Raw genomic sequence first — 17,974 nt, forward strand, 5'->3', positions numbered from 1 at the left:
ATATTTACGTGTGGTCTTTGGCGTGGTCTTAGGCCTGGGGAAGGAGGATTGGAGGTAGGGAAGAGGTGAGGTAACTGGTGTTCTGGATACACATATCTGAGTTACCTCCTTCATAGGATGCATGTTCAAAAATGGAGGTGTTTAGCATGATCAGAGGGTGGTGTTTTGGGCCCTCTGAGGTCAAAAGGTCATTCATTGGACACCTGCACAGGCCTAGTTTTAGCACATTTTTTTCAAGTTCATTGAGTACCAGATACCCTGGTCATCACTTAGTCTAACTTTGGTTTTGTCAATAGCCTTGAATAGAATATTCCTTTCTAAATCAACCAGATGTCACCCTTTGAATCAAACAAATCCATGTTTGAGTTCTGCCTTCCTCCTCCAAATTGCTCAAGATTCCACACATGGACACATTTTCTTCGAGCTCATCACATGAAGTAAATATTGAGCCATCAGATTCTAGCAAAGCCTGTATACCTTTTCTTTGCTAGGATTCTGACAAACTACAAATTTTCCCTCTAGTCTCATTAAGAATTGATAATGTACTGAAAGCATTTGTGAAAACTTGTCAACCTATGTAAAACTGTAAAGATGCACCAATATAATGTACTGTAAGGATAGAGGTTTTCATTGAGAACTACTGATATTTCTTAGCCTGTCAACTCTTATCTTACCCAGGGATATTTGGTCTCTTGGCTGCGTCTTATATGAGCTCTGCACACTCAGACATCCTGTAAGTATATTAATCGTCAGATTAATCTTGAACTACATAAATGAAATTAACCTCTTGAGAGGAAAAGGTTAATGTTTGGTTTTATTAGATTGTTAAAAATTATATGAACAAGCTATTAACAAGAATGACAGCTCCATATATACTGACATGGAAAGATATCCAAGCTATATTATAAAGTACACAATCCAAGTTGGAGAATAGTACCTGTGGCATATTTCCATAAAAATAAATTATGTGTGAACATATCAATACATAATCAGCAAAGGGAAAAGGTGCGTGGGGCGAAGATTGTCGGAAACCAGGCACAAGCTTCCAAGAGCCTTTCCCAGTAGAGTCACACAGGAGGCACTGATTTCTCCAGCAACAAGTTGTGACAGTACATGTGAAATGTAATCTACCAGGGAAGCTCATTCGAGACCCAGTGTCCAGGGTTTTTGTTGGGACTGGTCATGTAGGCACCTCTGCCTAGCAAGTGCCAAGCTTCTAGATTCCCAGGAAGAAAGCAGGTATTCAGCATAAACCATGTTGTTTGCACAATGTGGGGAAAAAGAGAGCCACTCGGAACATTTTGGGAATGGTGAGAACTCTCCTGAAATCCAAGTTCCCAGATGCCAGCCAAGGGCCAATGTAAGCAGGCCTTTCTAAGGATAGCAGTCTTAGACCATCTATGTTACCTCTTTTGTACACAGCTGTCGTTTTGTTGTTATTGTCATTATTTTCAAATAGTAAGTGTCAGATAGTAAGTGTCTAAGCCAAACCTGATCTTTTCTGCCACGCCATTCTGCCCAACATTATCATTATGTGTAAATAATGATGATCTCATACAATGGAATGTTTTCTGGTTTATGAAGAATTTTTGAGGAAATGGTTTATGTTATATTAATTTAAAAAGCAAGATATAAAATTTCATATTGTTATGATCTCAACTTTGTAAAATAAACATTATTTTTAAAAAGACTAGAAGGAAATATACCTCTGGGTGGTGAAATTGTATGTATTTTGCCTGTTTATAATTTCCTATACTTTCCAGTTTTTTAGAATGAGTAAATATTTTGATACTAAGAAAAAAACTAAAAAAACCCTTTTTTAAGTAGGACGACATTTCATTGAATAACCGCCTACAGTATCTACTCATGAAAGATTAGTTGATGGAAACAGTTCAGGGTAGACCATAGTGCTTCTAATTAAAGCTATATAACATTGTTTTGTTTCTTGATATTACTTTAAATACTAGCATTGAATTTTTCTCTGATTTAGTATCACCATTCCTTGTCTTTTCAGTTTGAGGGTAACAACTTACACCAGCTGGTTCTGAAGATTTGTCAAGCTCGTGTTCCCCCAATATCTCCAAGGTTTTCCCATGACCTACAGTCCTTAATATCCCAGCTCTTTGAAGTATCTCCCCGAGCTCGACCATCCATTAGTTCCATTTTGAAAAGGCCCTTTTTAGAGAACCTTATGGCCAAATACTTGACTCCCGAGGTGAGTTTTGAGACGATTCTGTTTGGATTTTGACAGAGATTTTTACTAGCAGGTCCTGACACACTGTTTGATTTTAGGTCATTCAGGAAGAATTCAATCACACCCTCAGACATAAAGCAAGATCGTCTGCTTCTCGACCTGCTGAGAAGGTGGTCCCAGGTAAGAATGATTTAACCATGCAATCAAAAAACATTTATTGTGTCTCACGCAATGATTTATAATATATGGCTGATAACTTTAGCAGAGAAATTCCTCCAAACATGTTGAACATGGACATTTTAAAAATATGGGCAGTATAAGCAGAAGAAAAATTATCTTGTCAAGTGGTGACCTGGGGGTGTGCCTGTGTATCTAGTTTATGCATGACCTGGAGGATTCATCTCCTCTCTTCTCATCAGTCCGGAAAACTTGATGAAGCAGTGGATTTGCTGATAAAGAGATGCTCAAAGAGGTAGAATCTAAACTTAACTTTTGTGTAGGGAAGGGATAGAGAGTCAAAGAAGGTTCACAGACAGACATGGAATCATGAAATGAAGCTTATTTTTCTGAAATAGAATGGACTGGCGATTAAGAGTTCTCCTGCAGAGGCCTGTTGGAGCTGAAGTTAGGATCTCGGACCTAACTGGTAACAGTGGGAGAATGTTATTATGTGATCCCCAAAGAAAGCAGCTGATACTTTATGGTAATGATAAATGGAGCAGCAGTTGTAGTGGTGGAGTTAGGAATCAGCTGATGAAGTACTGTGTGTGTGTGTGTGAAAGAGAGACAGACAGACAAACATTAAAGAGAAAAATTACTAATTCAATTGATAATTGTGAAGTAAGAGCATCAGGATTTTTGGCCATGACCAAATGTCTCAACTTTAAGGATGAGAAGTAGAAAATCTCTCCAAGGAATGGATAATGGGGGAATATTATCCACTGTGATGGAGAAACTAAAAGTGAGAAAAGTTATAAAGGGAAAGTGAATTAATGATTCTGCCATGTTTAATTTCATTTGCCATCATTATATATTAGTCTAGATTGAGCATATTTAGAAAGTAGATAAGTAGAGGACAAGAGAAAGTGTATTGTCTACATTTCTAATATAGGACAGATAGGAAAACAAGAACACATTTTTTTTTTCTATTTATTCTTGGCTGCGTTGGATCTTCGTTGCTGTGCGCAGGCTTTCTCTAGTTGCGGCGAGCTGGGACTACTCCGCCTTGTGGTGCACAGGCTTCTAACTGTAGTGGCTTCTCTTGTTGGCGGAGCACGGGCTCTAGGCGCGTGGGCTTCAGTAGTTGTGGCTCGCGGGCTCTAGAGCAGAGGCTCAGTAGTTGTGGTGCACGGGCTTAGTTGCTCTGTGGAATGTGGGATCTTCCCGGACCAGGGATCAAACCTGCTTCCCCTGCACTGGCAGGCGGATTCTTAACCACTTCGCCACCAGGGAAGTCCCAAGAACACATTTTGAAGGTGACAAACACAAACATATTCAAAGACCTACTCATCCATTTCAAACAACAATGCAACATGAATGCTGTGGCCTGATAACCCAAGCTCTGATGACTACATTTAATTACTTGTAATTAAATTAATTTAGTTAATAACTTAATTACTAAATATGCCATTATGTTATGCATATTGTTTCCATAAATGTTAATTCCCCAATTTTTAAAAAGTAGTGTTATATATTACTGGAAATATGTAAAGGAACACTGGAAAAAATGGTTTCCTCCATTCAAAGAACATGTGTAGTAATTTTCCATCAGCACTTCTCTCCATGGGTATAAATGTCTCTGGTTAAAGAGAGCTTACTGTGTTATGAAATGCCCCTTATACTCTCACAAGCATAATATTAATGATGTGGAAATTTTTAAAAAATTAAGTTGTTTTATTTTGGTTAAATAAGATTTTAAAATGCAGAAAGTGAGATTCCAGGGAAAGTGCCTGCCAAGATCAAGGAGGAAGGACATATATAGAAATGAATGGAGACCGCCAGCTGGGGCCCAGAAGCCCGTATCTGTAAGTCATGCTAAACCCTTCCTCTGTTTTTTTTAGTGGATGGCATATTCTACAGAACTACTTGCACATGTTCATGAGGTACAAGGTCATTACTTTGGGGTTCACTAGTTTTGTGCTTGTAATAAAATTCTGTAATGAACATTAAGGTGGTACTTCATGGGACAACTTCAAGTTGTTATTTTTAACAATGCTGTATTCCTTATAAGTATTCTATACATTAGTTTTGGTTTTCTTTTTATAATTCAAATTCTTTTAATTTCTTTAAGTAAATAAGGTTTTTCTATATAGGACAAGTGAGTAGCATAGTGGCAGAAAACATGCATTTCATACCCTTAATTCTGATGTTACATATAATTGAGAAATTTTTATTATATAATCATTGATTTTTTTCCCCCAGAGTTTCTTCATGCCAGTTATTTGAATCCACTTCAGCAGAATGTTGAATCTTTTAGTTTATGCTAGTGAAATGCTTCTGGTACATAAAAATGGCTATTGTATTTTAATTGAAAAATTGTATTTTAAAAGAAGGCTTATGGTAAAAAAAAAAAAAAAAGAAGGCGGCTCATGGTATAAAGTATGTTGTGATTTAGAATACTCTGTAGCAAACCCTGTAGGAGACAAAAAAAAACCCAAAAACAAACATCTAAAAGACTCATGGATGGATGGGGTTAGGCGAACCCATTGACATTTTCTTAATCCTTTGAAAGTTTCTCCTAATGCAGTGAAATGAACGGGCCTGCACAGGAGCCACCTCTGATGTTCTCATTACCATTTGGGACTTTAGAGAAAATCCTAAAGAAGCTGTTTTTTCCTTCTAATACTTTTCTCTATTTCTAGCCATTTTTCAAGTAATTAGTAGTAACTTCTTTGTGTTGTACCTAGGCAAACATTGTAAAACTAAGAAAACGACTTCACACTTTAAAAGATTTTTAAAATAAATATACAATCTATGTTTAGACTGATAAGGAAAATTATATACATTTACTTTAATATTTGAATAGAATATATAAATGTGCCATTTTTGTAAGTTAAAGATGGTTAAATATCTACAATTCCATATGGTTCATATGTATATATATATATGAGCCATACAGCATGAAGAAGAACAAAGAATGTAATGTGTTACTTCTTTACAGTGAGTAAAGTTCAGTTTTAACCACTTGTTTGGTTATTCGTATTTCCAGTTATAAGTTCCAGACCTTTGCAAAGGTTTGATCTTCGTTTTTTCTTTTGTTAGCAACTGTTAAGTGGACAGCATGGTCACCATAAATTGACCCTATTTTGCTATTTAGCAACAGGGTCTTGACTGGTTTTCATATGTTAATCTGGTCTGATTCTTGTCTTCCAGCTCAGTGGCCCCTACTAAGGAATGCTAAGATAAACGTTTGTTTCTGGTTCTCCTCTCATTCTGTTCTGGTTGGGAAGGGTGGTGAGGCATAGCTTGAGATGGTCATAAGCTGGTCACAGCTGTTACATGACTTTCCTTGTGTTTACATGGGAAGAATTGACTCTGAGTGATTCAGCATCTTCTTTCCTTCCAGTCATGTTGCCATTTTGTATTTAGTAAATTTATCAGAACCTAAACGTTTTGCAAATCCCCAAATCGGTGAGTTGCACAATACAGTATTCTCCCATAAAGTCTAGTAAGGTGTAAATAAATTTATGAAAAATAAGAAATAATAATGCTGAGTTTAGTTCAGATCTTGGGTTGGATAGATACTCACTCGCTAGGTATTTCTGATACACTAGCCATGAAGTATACATGATTCATATTCACACCTTAGCAAAATTATAAACTGCACTACAGTACTTAGACTTCTAAAACATTTTTCAGTTCTAGGATTTGGGGATTCTAAGATCACTCAAAAACAAGTCTAAAGCAAAAACAAGATAGCTCCAATGCCTTGTCATAGCTATGGTCACTATCAAACTGTCAGTTGTTATAGACTTTAATCATGTATTTAAAAAGTATCTCTCTTCTTTTTAATCCCTCAGATAAAAATGGTAGAAAGGCCCAAACTTGCTGCAGTGTGTGGACATTATGATCATTATTATGATCAACTTGACTTGTTGAGGAAGAGAGCCAATGGACAAAATTACCACTATGTTCCTCAAAAAGATACCAGAGTTGAGGAGAATTATAATCAGGAAGAAAGCCACAGTCCATCTTCAGGTCAATGGTAATGTCATAGTCTACTTAAACTTGGGTCCTCTGAAAATAGTTTGCTATATCAACATTTATTCTGAAGTCCTTCCAGATTCTCCTAAAACATCTGGAAAGAACTTCCAGACGCTTCATTTAAAATACTTAATTCACAGTTCCCTTGACCCTTTTTCATCTTAACTTTGATGTAGCTAATCTTATTCATGTAGCCATTTGACTGTGGGAACAGATTAATGCTCTTGAATTTTTAATGTCTTTTCTTTTTCCTAGTAAATTCCACTATCCGGGAGTGATGAAAATAGTTGTATATGTATCATTTTCCAAATATTAATATTATTAATATTAATAATAATTGAATTGTAATCAAATTATAATTTGACACCTACTGAAAAGTGAAATATATTTCATTTAGCATTTATATTCTTGGGATTTTTCAGAATATGGATGTATTAGAAAGAAAATAATATAATTATGGTGTACTTTCAAAAAGTTTACTCCATAACAAATTTCTACAGATCTACAATACTTGTTATGGTTTCTTTCACACTGATGTCAGTGTTCTGTGATCAGAATGATTGACACCCATCCACAGCCCTGAAGACCTAAGTCTGAGGGGCATGTTTCAAAAATGCTGCCATCACACTTTTTCTTTCAGTGTTGGGAATTTGCTAACTTTTGGTGTCTGTGGTTATTTATTGTTGAAAGTTTGGACAAACAATGAAACATATGAGTCTATATGATGGTGATCTCATCAGATAGCTAATGAACATTAGATAAACAAGAATAATAAAAGAATGATTTCTCCAGAAATGCGTGGTGGGAAAAGTAGACATTTTATTTTTAAAGATATTGGGTGCGGTTATGGTTTTTTTCCATCTTCATAACATATTTTTAATGACCTCCATGATCATCAAAAGTTATGTGTTCCATTCGTTCAAATTATAATATTCATATAGGACTCAACTAATGAGTGACATATTTTACATAAGAACTAGGTACAGGCACAAAGCTCCCTTTCCCTTTTCTCAGCCACTGGGAAACTGTGGCTTCCACCCTTTGTCTAGATATGAGAGCTGTCAAACTATCAAATTATTTTGATTATGTGTGATTGTATCCCCCAAACTCTCACATAAAATGGTAGAAATGTCCTTCTCTTCCCTGTATGCTGCTGCCCATCATCTTACGGTGTTCCAGGATGCCCCTCTGATGACTGGTAACCCCTCCTCGCTGTTATTCCAAGCCTCCGCCCAGCTTTCTCTCTATCAGAGCTTCAATTCCATGGGAATCAAGTCTTGATGTACTCGTCTGGAGGAAGAAGAACCTATAGAGGGTTGGGGAGAGAAAGAAAGACAGAGAGAGAGAGAGAGAAGAGAGAAGAGAGGAGAGAGAGAGAGGAGAGAGAGAGAGAGAGAAGAGAGAAGAGAGAGAGAGAGGAGAGAGAGAGAAGGGAGAGAGAGAGAGAAGAGAGAGAGAGAAGAGAGAGAGAGAGGAGAGAAAGAGAGAGAGAGGAGAGAGAGAGAGAGAGAGAGGAGAGAGAGAGAGAAAGAGAAGAGAGAGAGAGAAATAATGTCTCTTGAACAGCCCCTGGATGACTGAATAGTTTTTCTCATGGAGATAAGTTTCTGAGAGGAATGCTACATGTTAGCCCTCACCTGAGTCAAGCACAATCAATGTGTCAGACGCTGGTCAGGAACCTTCACAGAACTTGTCTCTTCTAATCCTCACATCACCCCCTGTGAGATTGGTATTGTGCCCATTTTACAGATGGGGAACTAAGGCCCAAAGACTGTAACTAGCTTATGATTTCATCATATTTCTGAACAACTGATTTATTAACTTGACTCTTCAGAAACTGGGGACCACTCATCCTGATGTGCCTAAAGGAGTTTCTGAAATGGCAGTTCTGTCTTTGGAGCCCAGGAAGTTGCTAGAATTCCAACGAACTTTATCACTAACTCATACTATGATCTGAAATGTGGTAGTTTTTGTTTAGCAATCTGTAATTATAGAAATTCTTGTAGGAAATTCTGAAAAAAAGGTAAATATCTAGAACATAGGTACAAACCTGAAAATGGTTTGACTAGAATTGACCAGGATTGTGCTGGAAAAACACTTAAACATTTTGAGAGATGGAGAAAGCCTCATTTCTTTATTCATTAAGCATTTGTGAGCCAGCGTGAGGAGCAGAGGTGAAGGGAGGGGCCCCCGACCTGCTCTAAGGAGCTCAGAGTATCGTGCAGGCAACAGACGAGCAGCTATGAGTGCAGTCAGGGTGACAAGGCTATAGATTAGACACCTGCACACAGCATGAGAAGACCCTGCTACGGGTTTTTTCTCTTTCCCTCCGACATATCATAGACTATGGGTGGACTGATTCCTGCCCTGAAGAAAAATCATTGTAACAGAATATTTTTCGGTTCTATCCTGTCCTGTATCCCCAGTTTTACTGTTCTCTTTACCTCCCTTTCTTCTTGATTTCAAAGCTGTCTTCTTTTCCAATGTACACATTCTGTAACTTCGAATTACGTCTCGTACTCGGAACATCACAGGTGAATTGTGATCTCATTACAAAGCTGAAAATTCGCTTGTCGAATTGGTGCCTGTGATGAATTAAAATTTCTACTCAGGCTGAACGTTTGTATTTCCTAAGGCTTGCTGAGTACCTTCAGAGGAGATGTGAAGCTCAACGACATAAGCTGAAAGTGGAAAAGCAATTGGTAAGTAAAATGCCAAATATAAGAGGCCATCAGGAATTTTCTAATGCTTTCTCTGTTCACAAATATTCATGGATCCTGAAGTCAAAGTTCATTCCACATAGATGATTAAGACTATTCTCCACTTTCCCCGGTTTTTAATAGCTAAAGAAGATTAATGGGAATAGGCTTCAGTTAGGGTCTGGGAAGCCTAGTCCCTTCCCTGGCTCCATCACTTGCTATGTGACCTTAGGCAGGACATGCCACCTCTCTGAACCTCAATTTCCTTTTCTATAAAAGCTGTAGATGGGCTTCAAGGGCCCTTTCAGTGCTGCAATTCTTCGATTCTATTTTATTAGAATTCTACACATTTTCAAAGAGGGATTACTGTACTTTATTTGAAATGAAAGTTAACCTTTACTCTTAAGTATAGTGTCAGAATTCTGGGGCTGAGCGAGCTTGGATACACCTCCTATTTGTATTGCTCTTATTTTGAACAGCTCAAAAGTTCTAATTCTCTTCCCCTACCTAATCTCATGCCCCAGGGGTTGCTAAACTTTTACAGGACTTGGATTTCCCAATTATAATTTAGCAGTTCAGAAAATGAATCTTGGTGTCTCACATGGTAGCGTAAAATATTGATTTGCTTAGACTAAACAACAGAAATTGTTTTATTTTCTTTACTTTTTAAATGTTTCACACTTAAACTAAGAAAATTCTACTGCTCAGTATAAAAACAAAACAAAACTCCCAAATACTGAGATTGATGATATAATTATTGTTTAAAGGATGGGGGTCAAGGTCAAATCATAAGATGTTTCCAAAATGCAAGTACGCTTTCTAAATTATTTCATTCTAATAATAGGGTATTCGTCCATCTTCTGCTGAGCCAAATCACAACCAGAGACAAAAGCTAAGAAGTAATGGGGAAGAGCCTGGATTCCAGGAGCTGCAGTTCAGGAGAAATGAAAGGAAGGAGCAGGTTTAAAACTGTCTGCTTCCAGGGCTACCGTTGTACTTCTCTCATTGTCTTTTGTGCTGTAATGGGATGTTGCTTTTAGCATCTACGGTGCACCTGAGAGAGCCCGTTACACAAACACTTGTTGGACACAGTGGTGTGACGCGCCATGCTGGGGTTCAGGGGAGAGAGAGATATGTATTTCACCTTCTCAGAGAATGCAGTGTCGATGAGTTCATAAGGCTTTTTACCTCAGATTGATAAAGTAACTGTCCATCCTGAACATTTTTGAAATTTGTATTAGTTCCCTAGGGCTGCCTTACAACAAACCGGGCAGTTTAAAATAACAGAAATTTATTGTTGCACAGTTCTGGAGGCTTGAAGTCCAAAGGGAAGGTGTCAGCAGGGCCACACGCCCTCTGAAACCTGGAGCGGAATCCTTCTTTGCCTTTTGTTAGCTTCCAGTGGTTGGTCCATGATGTTCAGATGCCCTGGTTTGCAGAGCCACAACTCCAGTCTCTGCCACCGGACATGGCATCCTCCTGGTGTGGCCGTCTTCTTAACAGGACACCTGCCATATGCATTAGGGACCCACTCTGCCCCAGTGTGACCACATCTTAGCTTAACTACTCACATCTGCAATGACACAGTCTCCAAATAAGATCACATTCTGAGGTCCTGGGGCTTAAGACTCCAACGTATCTTTTGAGTGGGGGGACAAAATTCAACCTATAACAGGATTATATATAAAGTAATTGTATGTCAGTAATGCATTTGGGGTTATATATAAAAATGAGATTATCCCAAGAGGCCGTATCCTCACTGGGGAGAAATACCACAGCCAAAGTGTAAGGCAGATTATCATTTTCGGGAGCAATGGCTCTTCCCTTACTATATATCACACATTTCTAAATTCATAGGCTGTCCTGGGGACTTCCCTGGCGGTCCAGTGGTTAAGACTGTGCGCTTCCACTGCATGGGAACTACGATCCCGCATGCTGCGAGGTGCGGCCAAAAACAAAAAATAAAATAAAAATAAAATCATAGGCTGTCTAGAGATTATTCTGTCAGGTTGTTCACAAACATTTAACATTTCGGGATTGGGATTGCTTTCCAGGAATACTGGAAGCAGCTAGAAGAAATACGCCAACAGTACCACAACGACATGAAAGAAATTAGAAAGAAGATGGAGTGTGAACTGGAGGTAAATAACTTCATTCTTCTAAAGGAAGCGTTGCTCTATTGATTCAGAGCTAGCTCAACTGAGCAGGTATTAAAAGTAATGCTCTTCTCATCGAAAAGATAAACTTTATCATGCAAACTTTAAGTAGGAAAGCTGTCAGATTTAATGGAAGCCTCACTCTATTATGGTTTACTTGAGGCTGCAGAAAGTGATGGGGCTGCCAGTCTCAGTTAAGAGCGGCTGTTATTCAAAGTATGGTTGATCATCTTCCCCATGAATCAGTCAATAAGTATTGACTGAGCAGTACTTTACTCGGGAACTGGATTAGATGCAGGAGGTAAAGTTCATGCCCGTTGGGTAGGAAAAGAGACGAGCATTTACTGAATTCAGCTATACTGGAATAGTCTCACATGCAGGGGTAAGATTTGAAAGGCCATATAAGGCAACATGTGAGTGCAGTGGAGATGATTTTTGAAAAATCCCTTGAAGGTGCCACCCTGGAAACTCGTTCTTCCAATTCTCAGATCATTGCTTTTTCAGTAGAGCTCCAGATGAGATAGCTGGCCTGTGTCTGGAGACCACAATGCATGAAAAACACCCCCGTGTTTAATTAGAAACACCCTCAGCGCCCGGGAATGTTCCTCCTATGACGGGCTGGTGGGCACCAAGAGCAGCCGGGGACACAGCCGGCCTCTCGTCTCACACGCACTCGAACTACGCACTCATTGTGCAGAACCTGCCCACACTACTGAAATTGATCTTTCCCTCTCACCCTGCCCCACCCCTGAGGGCATACAGACGAACTAATATAGGTGCATTATGGTACCATTCAATTGTATGCACTGAGCTCTGAACTAGAGCTTTCACATACATATCTCCTTTACTTATAGCAGAAGTTAAATAACTCACCCAAAGTCACTTAGATATTACAAGGCAGACTAAATAAATATCTGATTCTAAAACCTCTACTCTTTCTAAATAGTTAAATAAATAGTTGGAAAGATATGAAGCAATGATCCAATACGGCTGAATCTGGTTAAGCCTCGTGAGTGCAGGGGAGTGAAGATGAGTGGTACAAGCAGGTGGAGGATTTTTCTGGAAGAAGAGAGATGGGGCCAAAACTGGGTCTGAGAAGAAGAGTAGAATTTGGAGAGGCAGAGCTAAGGAAGAGGGCATCTGAAGGAGCCACGCAAAGCTTCATGGCAAATGCCGTGGGCGGGGGCAGGCTGGCTGTGCTTCTCCCCAGAGCAGAGGTCTGGTTAATGGTGGGGGGCCTCGTGCCATCATCAGCCCCGTTTTTAAGACAGGTCTGCGATGGGAAGCCTGCGTCCAGGGAAGATGGACAGCAGACTTTTCTAGAGAGCCCAGGAGAGAAGCACTTGGGGGATACCAAAGGGAGCCATAGAGAAAAGAAGCCATAAGAGAGCTCTCTCCAGTCATGTCCTCATTAGATCCCATTCAGGTCTAGCGGGGGACATTCAGAAAGTGGCCTTCAGAACTGATGCAGAGCCAATCTTGTTGACTGTGTATAATTTATGTTGAAGGAAGACTCAAAAATAAGTCATAAAACATATTTGGTGAAGAAGAGTGACCTGCTCATCCACCAAGAGGCACTTGAGGAAGAAGCACCTGTGCAGGTGATGGTTGTTGTTAGACGATGCTGTGTTTCCCAGGGAGTTCGCTCCAGCCCGCTGTTCCTGCCCCTCCCTGTGCAGTAGAATCATGTGGGAAAGTTTTAAAAAACGGAAACAGGGACTTCCCTGGCAGTCCAGTGGTTAAGACTCCGTGTTTCCACTGCAGGGGGCACGGGTCTGATCCCTGATGGGGGAACTAAGATCCCGCGTGCTGCGCACCGCGGCCCAAAACAAAACAAAACAACAAGGAATAACCAAAGTCAAACACCTGGGCTCCGAATGGCCTGGGGTGGGGCCAGGTGTCCCGTTTTCAAGAGCTAACTGGTGAGCTGGTGCGGCCAAGTTTGAGAACTGCCTGCAGGAACGTCCTCTGGTGGCGTTTGAGTCCGAGCCTCAGAGCATCGGTCTGTGAATCTGACGGTTAATTTCTGTTTCAAAGTTATCTTTTTGGCATGAATAGGGAACCGGGCAGAGCTGAATTATCAAATGGTTCTCAAAAGACTCTTCTTTTCCTTCTGGGAGGTCTTTCCCCTTCATCCTCAAGATGCCCCGAGGGCTCGACTGAGGGTAGGTCAGAGGAACCCATGCTGAGTGAAGGCTGAACAGCCTCCCTGAGTGTTTTGCTTTGTGAAAACCTGGAGACCTTCACAGGAGGCGGTGCCGAGAGCTCTAAAGTGGACTGAGGTTGAATTTTCCACCCAGTGGGGTGGATGGGGCTTAGGGGTCTAATGTAGCTGTATTTTAAGGGAAAGAAAGCAGTATGACACTTCTCATGCAATTGAGACAACCAGACTACACAATCAAATCAGACAGCCAACCTCACAGATATAAGTAAGACACCAAGTCACGTCCTGTTTCAGAGCGTGTAATACTGCGAGGCAGGAAAACACGCTTCCCAGGGTTGCAGGGCAAACGACTGATAAAAATTCAAACTGACAGATGCGGTGTGTGAAGTACTTAGACGAGGCAGTAATTAATTCTAAGGGGGAGGTGATAGGGACCTAATGTGAAATGGTGGAGAGAAAAGAGCATTTATACACACACACACACACACACACACACGGAGACTCATAAGTTTCTGGTTCGGAAGGAATAGTACATTTTACCAAGATGGGGAAGAGTGGGGAGCAAGCTTCTGGGGGAAGGGCACTCGAGAGAACCACTTTGGATGTGCTGAGTCAGGAAGATCTGAGAGATCACATCCCTGCTTCGCTTCGGAGCCTTTGCCCTGCTTTTCCCTCCACGTGGAACACGCTTTCCCCAGACCTTCACAAGCCAAGGTCCAGCACCGTTCCAGGGCTTAAATCAAATGCCACGTAGGCTTCTCCTGTATCACTCTCGTCTGCTCTTCGTTTCCTATGCTACTGCCCTATTTTATTTTCTTGATAACATTTAACACCTTCTGAAATTATGTCATTACTTTAACTCATTTATTACCTATCTTACGCCAGTAAAACGTGAGTTCCGTGTCAGCAGGGACCTTCTGGTCACGTTCTGCACCAACCCATTGTGTAGGACAGTATCTGGCCCGTAGTGGGTGCTCAGTATGAAACTGTGGAATGAATATTAAAGTGAAGATGGTACCAAACAGGCAGCCGAATACGTGAGTCTGAAGCTCAGAGGGAGGAGAGATCAAACCTGAAGAGACACGTTTAAGAGTCATTGCATAAAGATGGCATTTAAATTCATGGGAGTTACTGAGACCCCTGTGTATTAAGGAAGAGAGGGGCAGAGGGCCCAGGACTGAACCCCGAGAAAGCTCAGGATCTAAAGTTCACCCCTTGACCATTCCTTTGAAATGCTTGTCAGTACTTCTACAGTCTTCTCCTCCTCCTTCAAATTGCCCATCAATTTTTAGAGCCCCGTCCTCCCTTTATACTGTCATGAGCTGTGCACTTTTTTGTTTTCCTGATTAAGATCATAAGTCTGTTAACGGAAGGATCTTATAGTCAAAATTACGTTCTTGAGTTAGATTAGGTTGTATTGGACTGTGATAAACATTGTCACATTATAGCGTTTTACCTACCCACTGCAATGCCAGTGTTAAACGTATTATTATTTCACGTTAATGGACACTGTGCCCAAGTTGTTAGTGGACTGTTGTTAACTTTCCTTTGCAAAAGGTATGTTTTCATTCTCAAATCAATCATCAGATTCATTCAAGAAATCAAATAACGTAAACAGACCCTGCTGTGAACTCAGGGGTGTTGTGAAGATGTAATTGATCAATATTATAATGCTAGATTTTAATTTTTCTCTAAATGTTCAGGATATTGAAAGAGACTTGAAACAAATTGGACTTCAGAACACAAAGGAAAGTAAAATTCCGGAACAAAAACATAAAGCTAAGGTAATAAACATTTTGTCTTAAAGTTTCATTTTAAAAATCTGGCTGGGGATCAGCACCTTGCAATCTGGGTTGCCTCTAGGATTTCACCCCTACTATTTTATGGAGTTGCCTTATTTTGTGATGTTAGACTAATGGTTTTAAGTATCTGTAATGTCAAGTTGGGAGTTGTAATTTTAAGGTTTTTATTGGAATGCGAAACAGATTTTTTTTCTTGCTTTCTTCTAGAGAGGGATAAAGTTTGAAATTAATTTAGACAAATGTATTTCTGATGGAGACACCCTCCAAGAGGAAGAGGTATGCCATTAAGTAAAATTCTATTAGCAGGGATGAGAAAATGAGTGTCTTAATAGCATGTTTCATGAACTTTTCCCATAGAGGGTAGGGAGCATTTTCTAAAATCTTCCTAGAAGGATGTCTGGTGTTCAGACAAGTCTTCCAAAATATTTTTTATCCTTCCATTCTTTTTAAACTTGAGATTATTCCTATAGATGGATTATTCCATTTTAATTTATTGTTCTATTATAAAGGAGCTATTTTCCTCATAATAGTAACTTTTAAATTATAGCCAGATTAAAATAGAAGACATAATATATAGTCAACAACTAATACAGTCACCTAAAAAATATGTAAATGAGCAGTCATCCTGAAACCATGCACATTTATTTTAGATCTTGATTGGGATTGATAACTTTGTACTGATCTTTGGGTGAATCTCAATTATGCACTCGGGCTTGAATTGAAACAGCAATAAATGCATGAATACAGTAAACTCAAACCTCATTTTATTACTTGATTTCAACATCTTTTTAAATCCCATTTTTTACCAGAGCTGCTAACAAATATCAGAATTAACTGATTTGTGTTTCTGTTTCACCTTCTCCAAGTTTGCCTTTTAAATTACCAAAAGTTAAGTATGAATGTGTGTATACCTATATATATATATATATATATATATATATATAAATTATATACTCAATTTCTTCCTTTCATGTTTTTTTATTGGCTTAAAACTTTTTTTAATGTTATTTCTTTCAGATTTATGTATGTGCATGTGGTGAAGGATTCTTTTTTTTTTTTTAAATAGACTTCATGTTGTAGGGTAGTTTTAGGTTCAAGGCAAAATTTAGCAGAAGGTACAGAGATTCCCCATGGAGCTCCTGCTCCCATCCCCCGGGGCATGTAGCCTTCCCTACCATCAGAATCCCTCACCAGAGTGGAACATTCGTTACAATTGATAAACCTACACTGACACATCATAATCACCCAAAGTACTTAGGTTACCTTAGGGTTCACTCATTCTCTGGGTTTTGACAAATGTGTAACGACATGTATCCATCATTATAGAATCATACAGAGTATTTTCATGGCCCTAAAAATCCTCTGTGCTCCACCTATCTTTGAGATTTTTATTAGCCTTTTGCTACAAAGACTTCAGTAGAGTGGTGGTAGTTAGCGCTCACTTGTAACCACTAGGCCCTCTAAGTGTCCCAGAGCTGTGAGTACCCGAGGAAGCAGCTCTGGGGACCTGAGTCTGGGTTGGAGCCTGAGGGCTGGTCCATCCGCGGTGCTTCTGTGAAGTGAGGCACCGAAGTTGGCCTGCTAGAAAAACGAATGGACTCCACACAGTTTTATCTACCAGTTTGTTCATCCTTTGTTATTCTCTGCTTTGATAATACTTGAAATAGAGCGATCATTTTCATTTTCATTATGGAATATTAGAAGCAGTTTCAGGGACCTGACTGGGAATGTTAAAGCTTAAAGCAGGGCGTAGATGAGCTAACCTTGAAAGTTCCTTAGAATGGAACTGCAGGAGAATAAGATTGAAGGCAGGAAATCTGCATCAGATTAGCTGCCACTTGATCAGTGCTTATCACTGTTGACAGGGAGAAGAAACGAACACATTTCTGCTTCTGTCGTGTTCCAACACAGTTCTAGTTTTAAAACCCTACCGATTCATGTAATAAACATACATTGAATACTTACTGCATACCTTGGTAAATGTTGTTACTGGGAACATGAAATAATATTCAAACTTTTTCCCCCCCAAATATGGCTTATTTCTCATGAAACACCATGAAATTGCTTTAGGCAATGGATATACTGAATGAAACTTTGACCTCTGAGGACGACGTTAAGTTTAAAGGGTATAAATGTATAAAGGAGCATGAAGATTATACAGACAAAGCATTTGAAAAACTCTGTTGCCGGGAAGCAGGTATGTGTCCCTTCAAAGCTGCAGATGAGAAGGAACCATTTTATTGGCAGTCATCTCGAATTCTCTCCTCCTCAGCTTGCCTCCCGTGATTTGACTGTCCCCTGTCCCCCACCTCACCCTGAACTGGACGGAGACCTGGCCCCTCTGACTCTGCCCACCACAGGGGTCACACCCCCTGAGACCCACCCTCCTCTCTGCCCCACAGAGAGGAGGGTGGGTCTCAGGGGGTGTGACCTGAGAGGGTCCCAGGTCACACCCCCTGAGACCCAGAGGGTCTCAGAGAAGAGACCCTCTGGGTCTCAGGGGGTGTGACCTGGGACACACCCCCTGTGTGTCCCAGGTCATCTAATTCAGATGGACAAGGCTATCACCAGCCAAACAGGTGCATACGTCACGCAGAGGGAGGTCAGTAGAGATAATGTAATGGTTTAACTTTGTAACATGTTGAGTTTAGGTCTTTCTGAGCATCAGCTGGAGGTGTTTAGAAGGTGATAGCTGAGTAAGACCAAAGCTCTGGGGCAAATCAGGGCTTCCTTAGCATATGCACAGTATTTCAACC

At 40.0% G+C, this 17,974-nt stretch overlaps 1 protein-coding gene across 8 annotated transcripts in view; it reads left to right on the top strand.

Annotated features, from left to right (window-relative positions):
- The window catches only part of NEK5 (NIMA related kinase 5), a 68,802-nt gene that overhangs the window by 22,705 nt on the left and 28,123 nt on the right, over positions 1 to 17,974 (top strand). For 6 of the 8 annotated variants that reach the window (XR_013824760.1, XM_079902528.1, XM_079902524.1 and 3 more), the window contains exons 8-19: positions 679 to 733; positions 2,015 to 2,215; positions 2,293 to 2,374; positions 4,106 to 4,218; positions 6,214 to 6,398; positions 9,033 to 9,099; positions 9,941 to 10,057; positions 11,151 to 11,237; positions 12,761 to 12,853; positions 15,120 to 15,200; positions 15,426 to 15,494; positions 17,289 to 17,415. Coding sequence is in view for 7 of the 8 variants with exons in the window: in XM_079902528.1 (XP_079758654.1) it covers positions 679 to 733; positions 2,015 to 2,215; positions 2,293 to 2,374; positions 4,106 to 4,218; positions 6,214 to 6,398; positions 9,033 to 9,099; positions 9,941 to 10,057; positions 11,151 to 11,237; positions 12,761 to 12,853; positions 15,120 to 15,200; positions 15,426 to 15,494; positions 17,289 to 17,415 (1,277 nt within the window). In the remaining variant the exon portion in view is untranslated. The remainder of the gene's footprint in view (positions 1 to 678; positions 734 to 2,014; positions 2,216 to 2,292; positions 2,375 to 4,105; positions 4,219 to 6,213; positions 6,399 to 9,032; positions 9,100 to 9,940; positions 10,058 to 11,150; positions 11,238 to 12,760; positions 12,854 to 15,119; positions 15,201 to 15,425; positions 15,495 to 17,288; positions 17,416 to 17,974) is intronic. The other 2 variants (XM_079902526.1, XM_079902527.1) reach the window with 2 other exon arrangements.

The sequence above is a fragment of the Stenella coeruleoalba genome (assembly GCF_951394435.1).
Source record: "Stenella coeruleoalba genome assembly, chromosome: 18".
NCBI classification, from domain to species: Eukaryota; Metazoa; Chordata; class Mammalia; order Artiodactyla; family Delphinidae; genus Stenella; species Stenella coeruleoalba.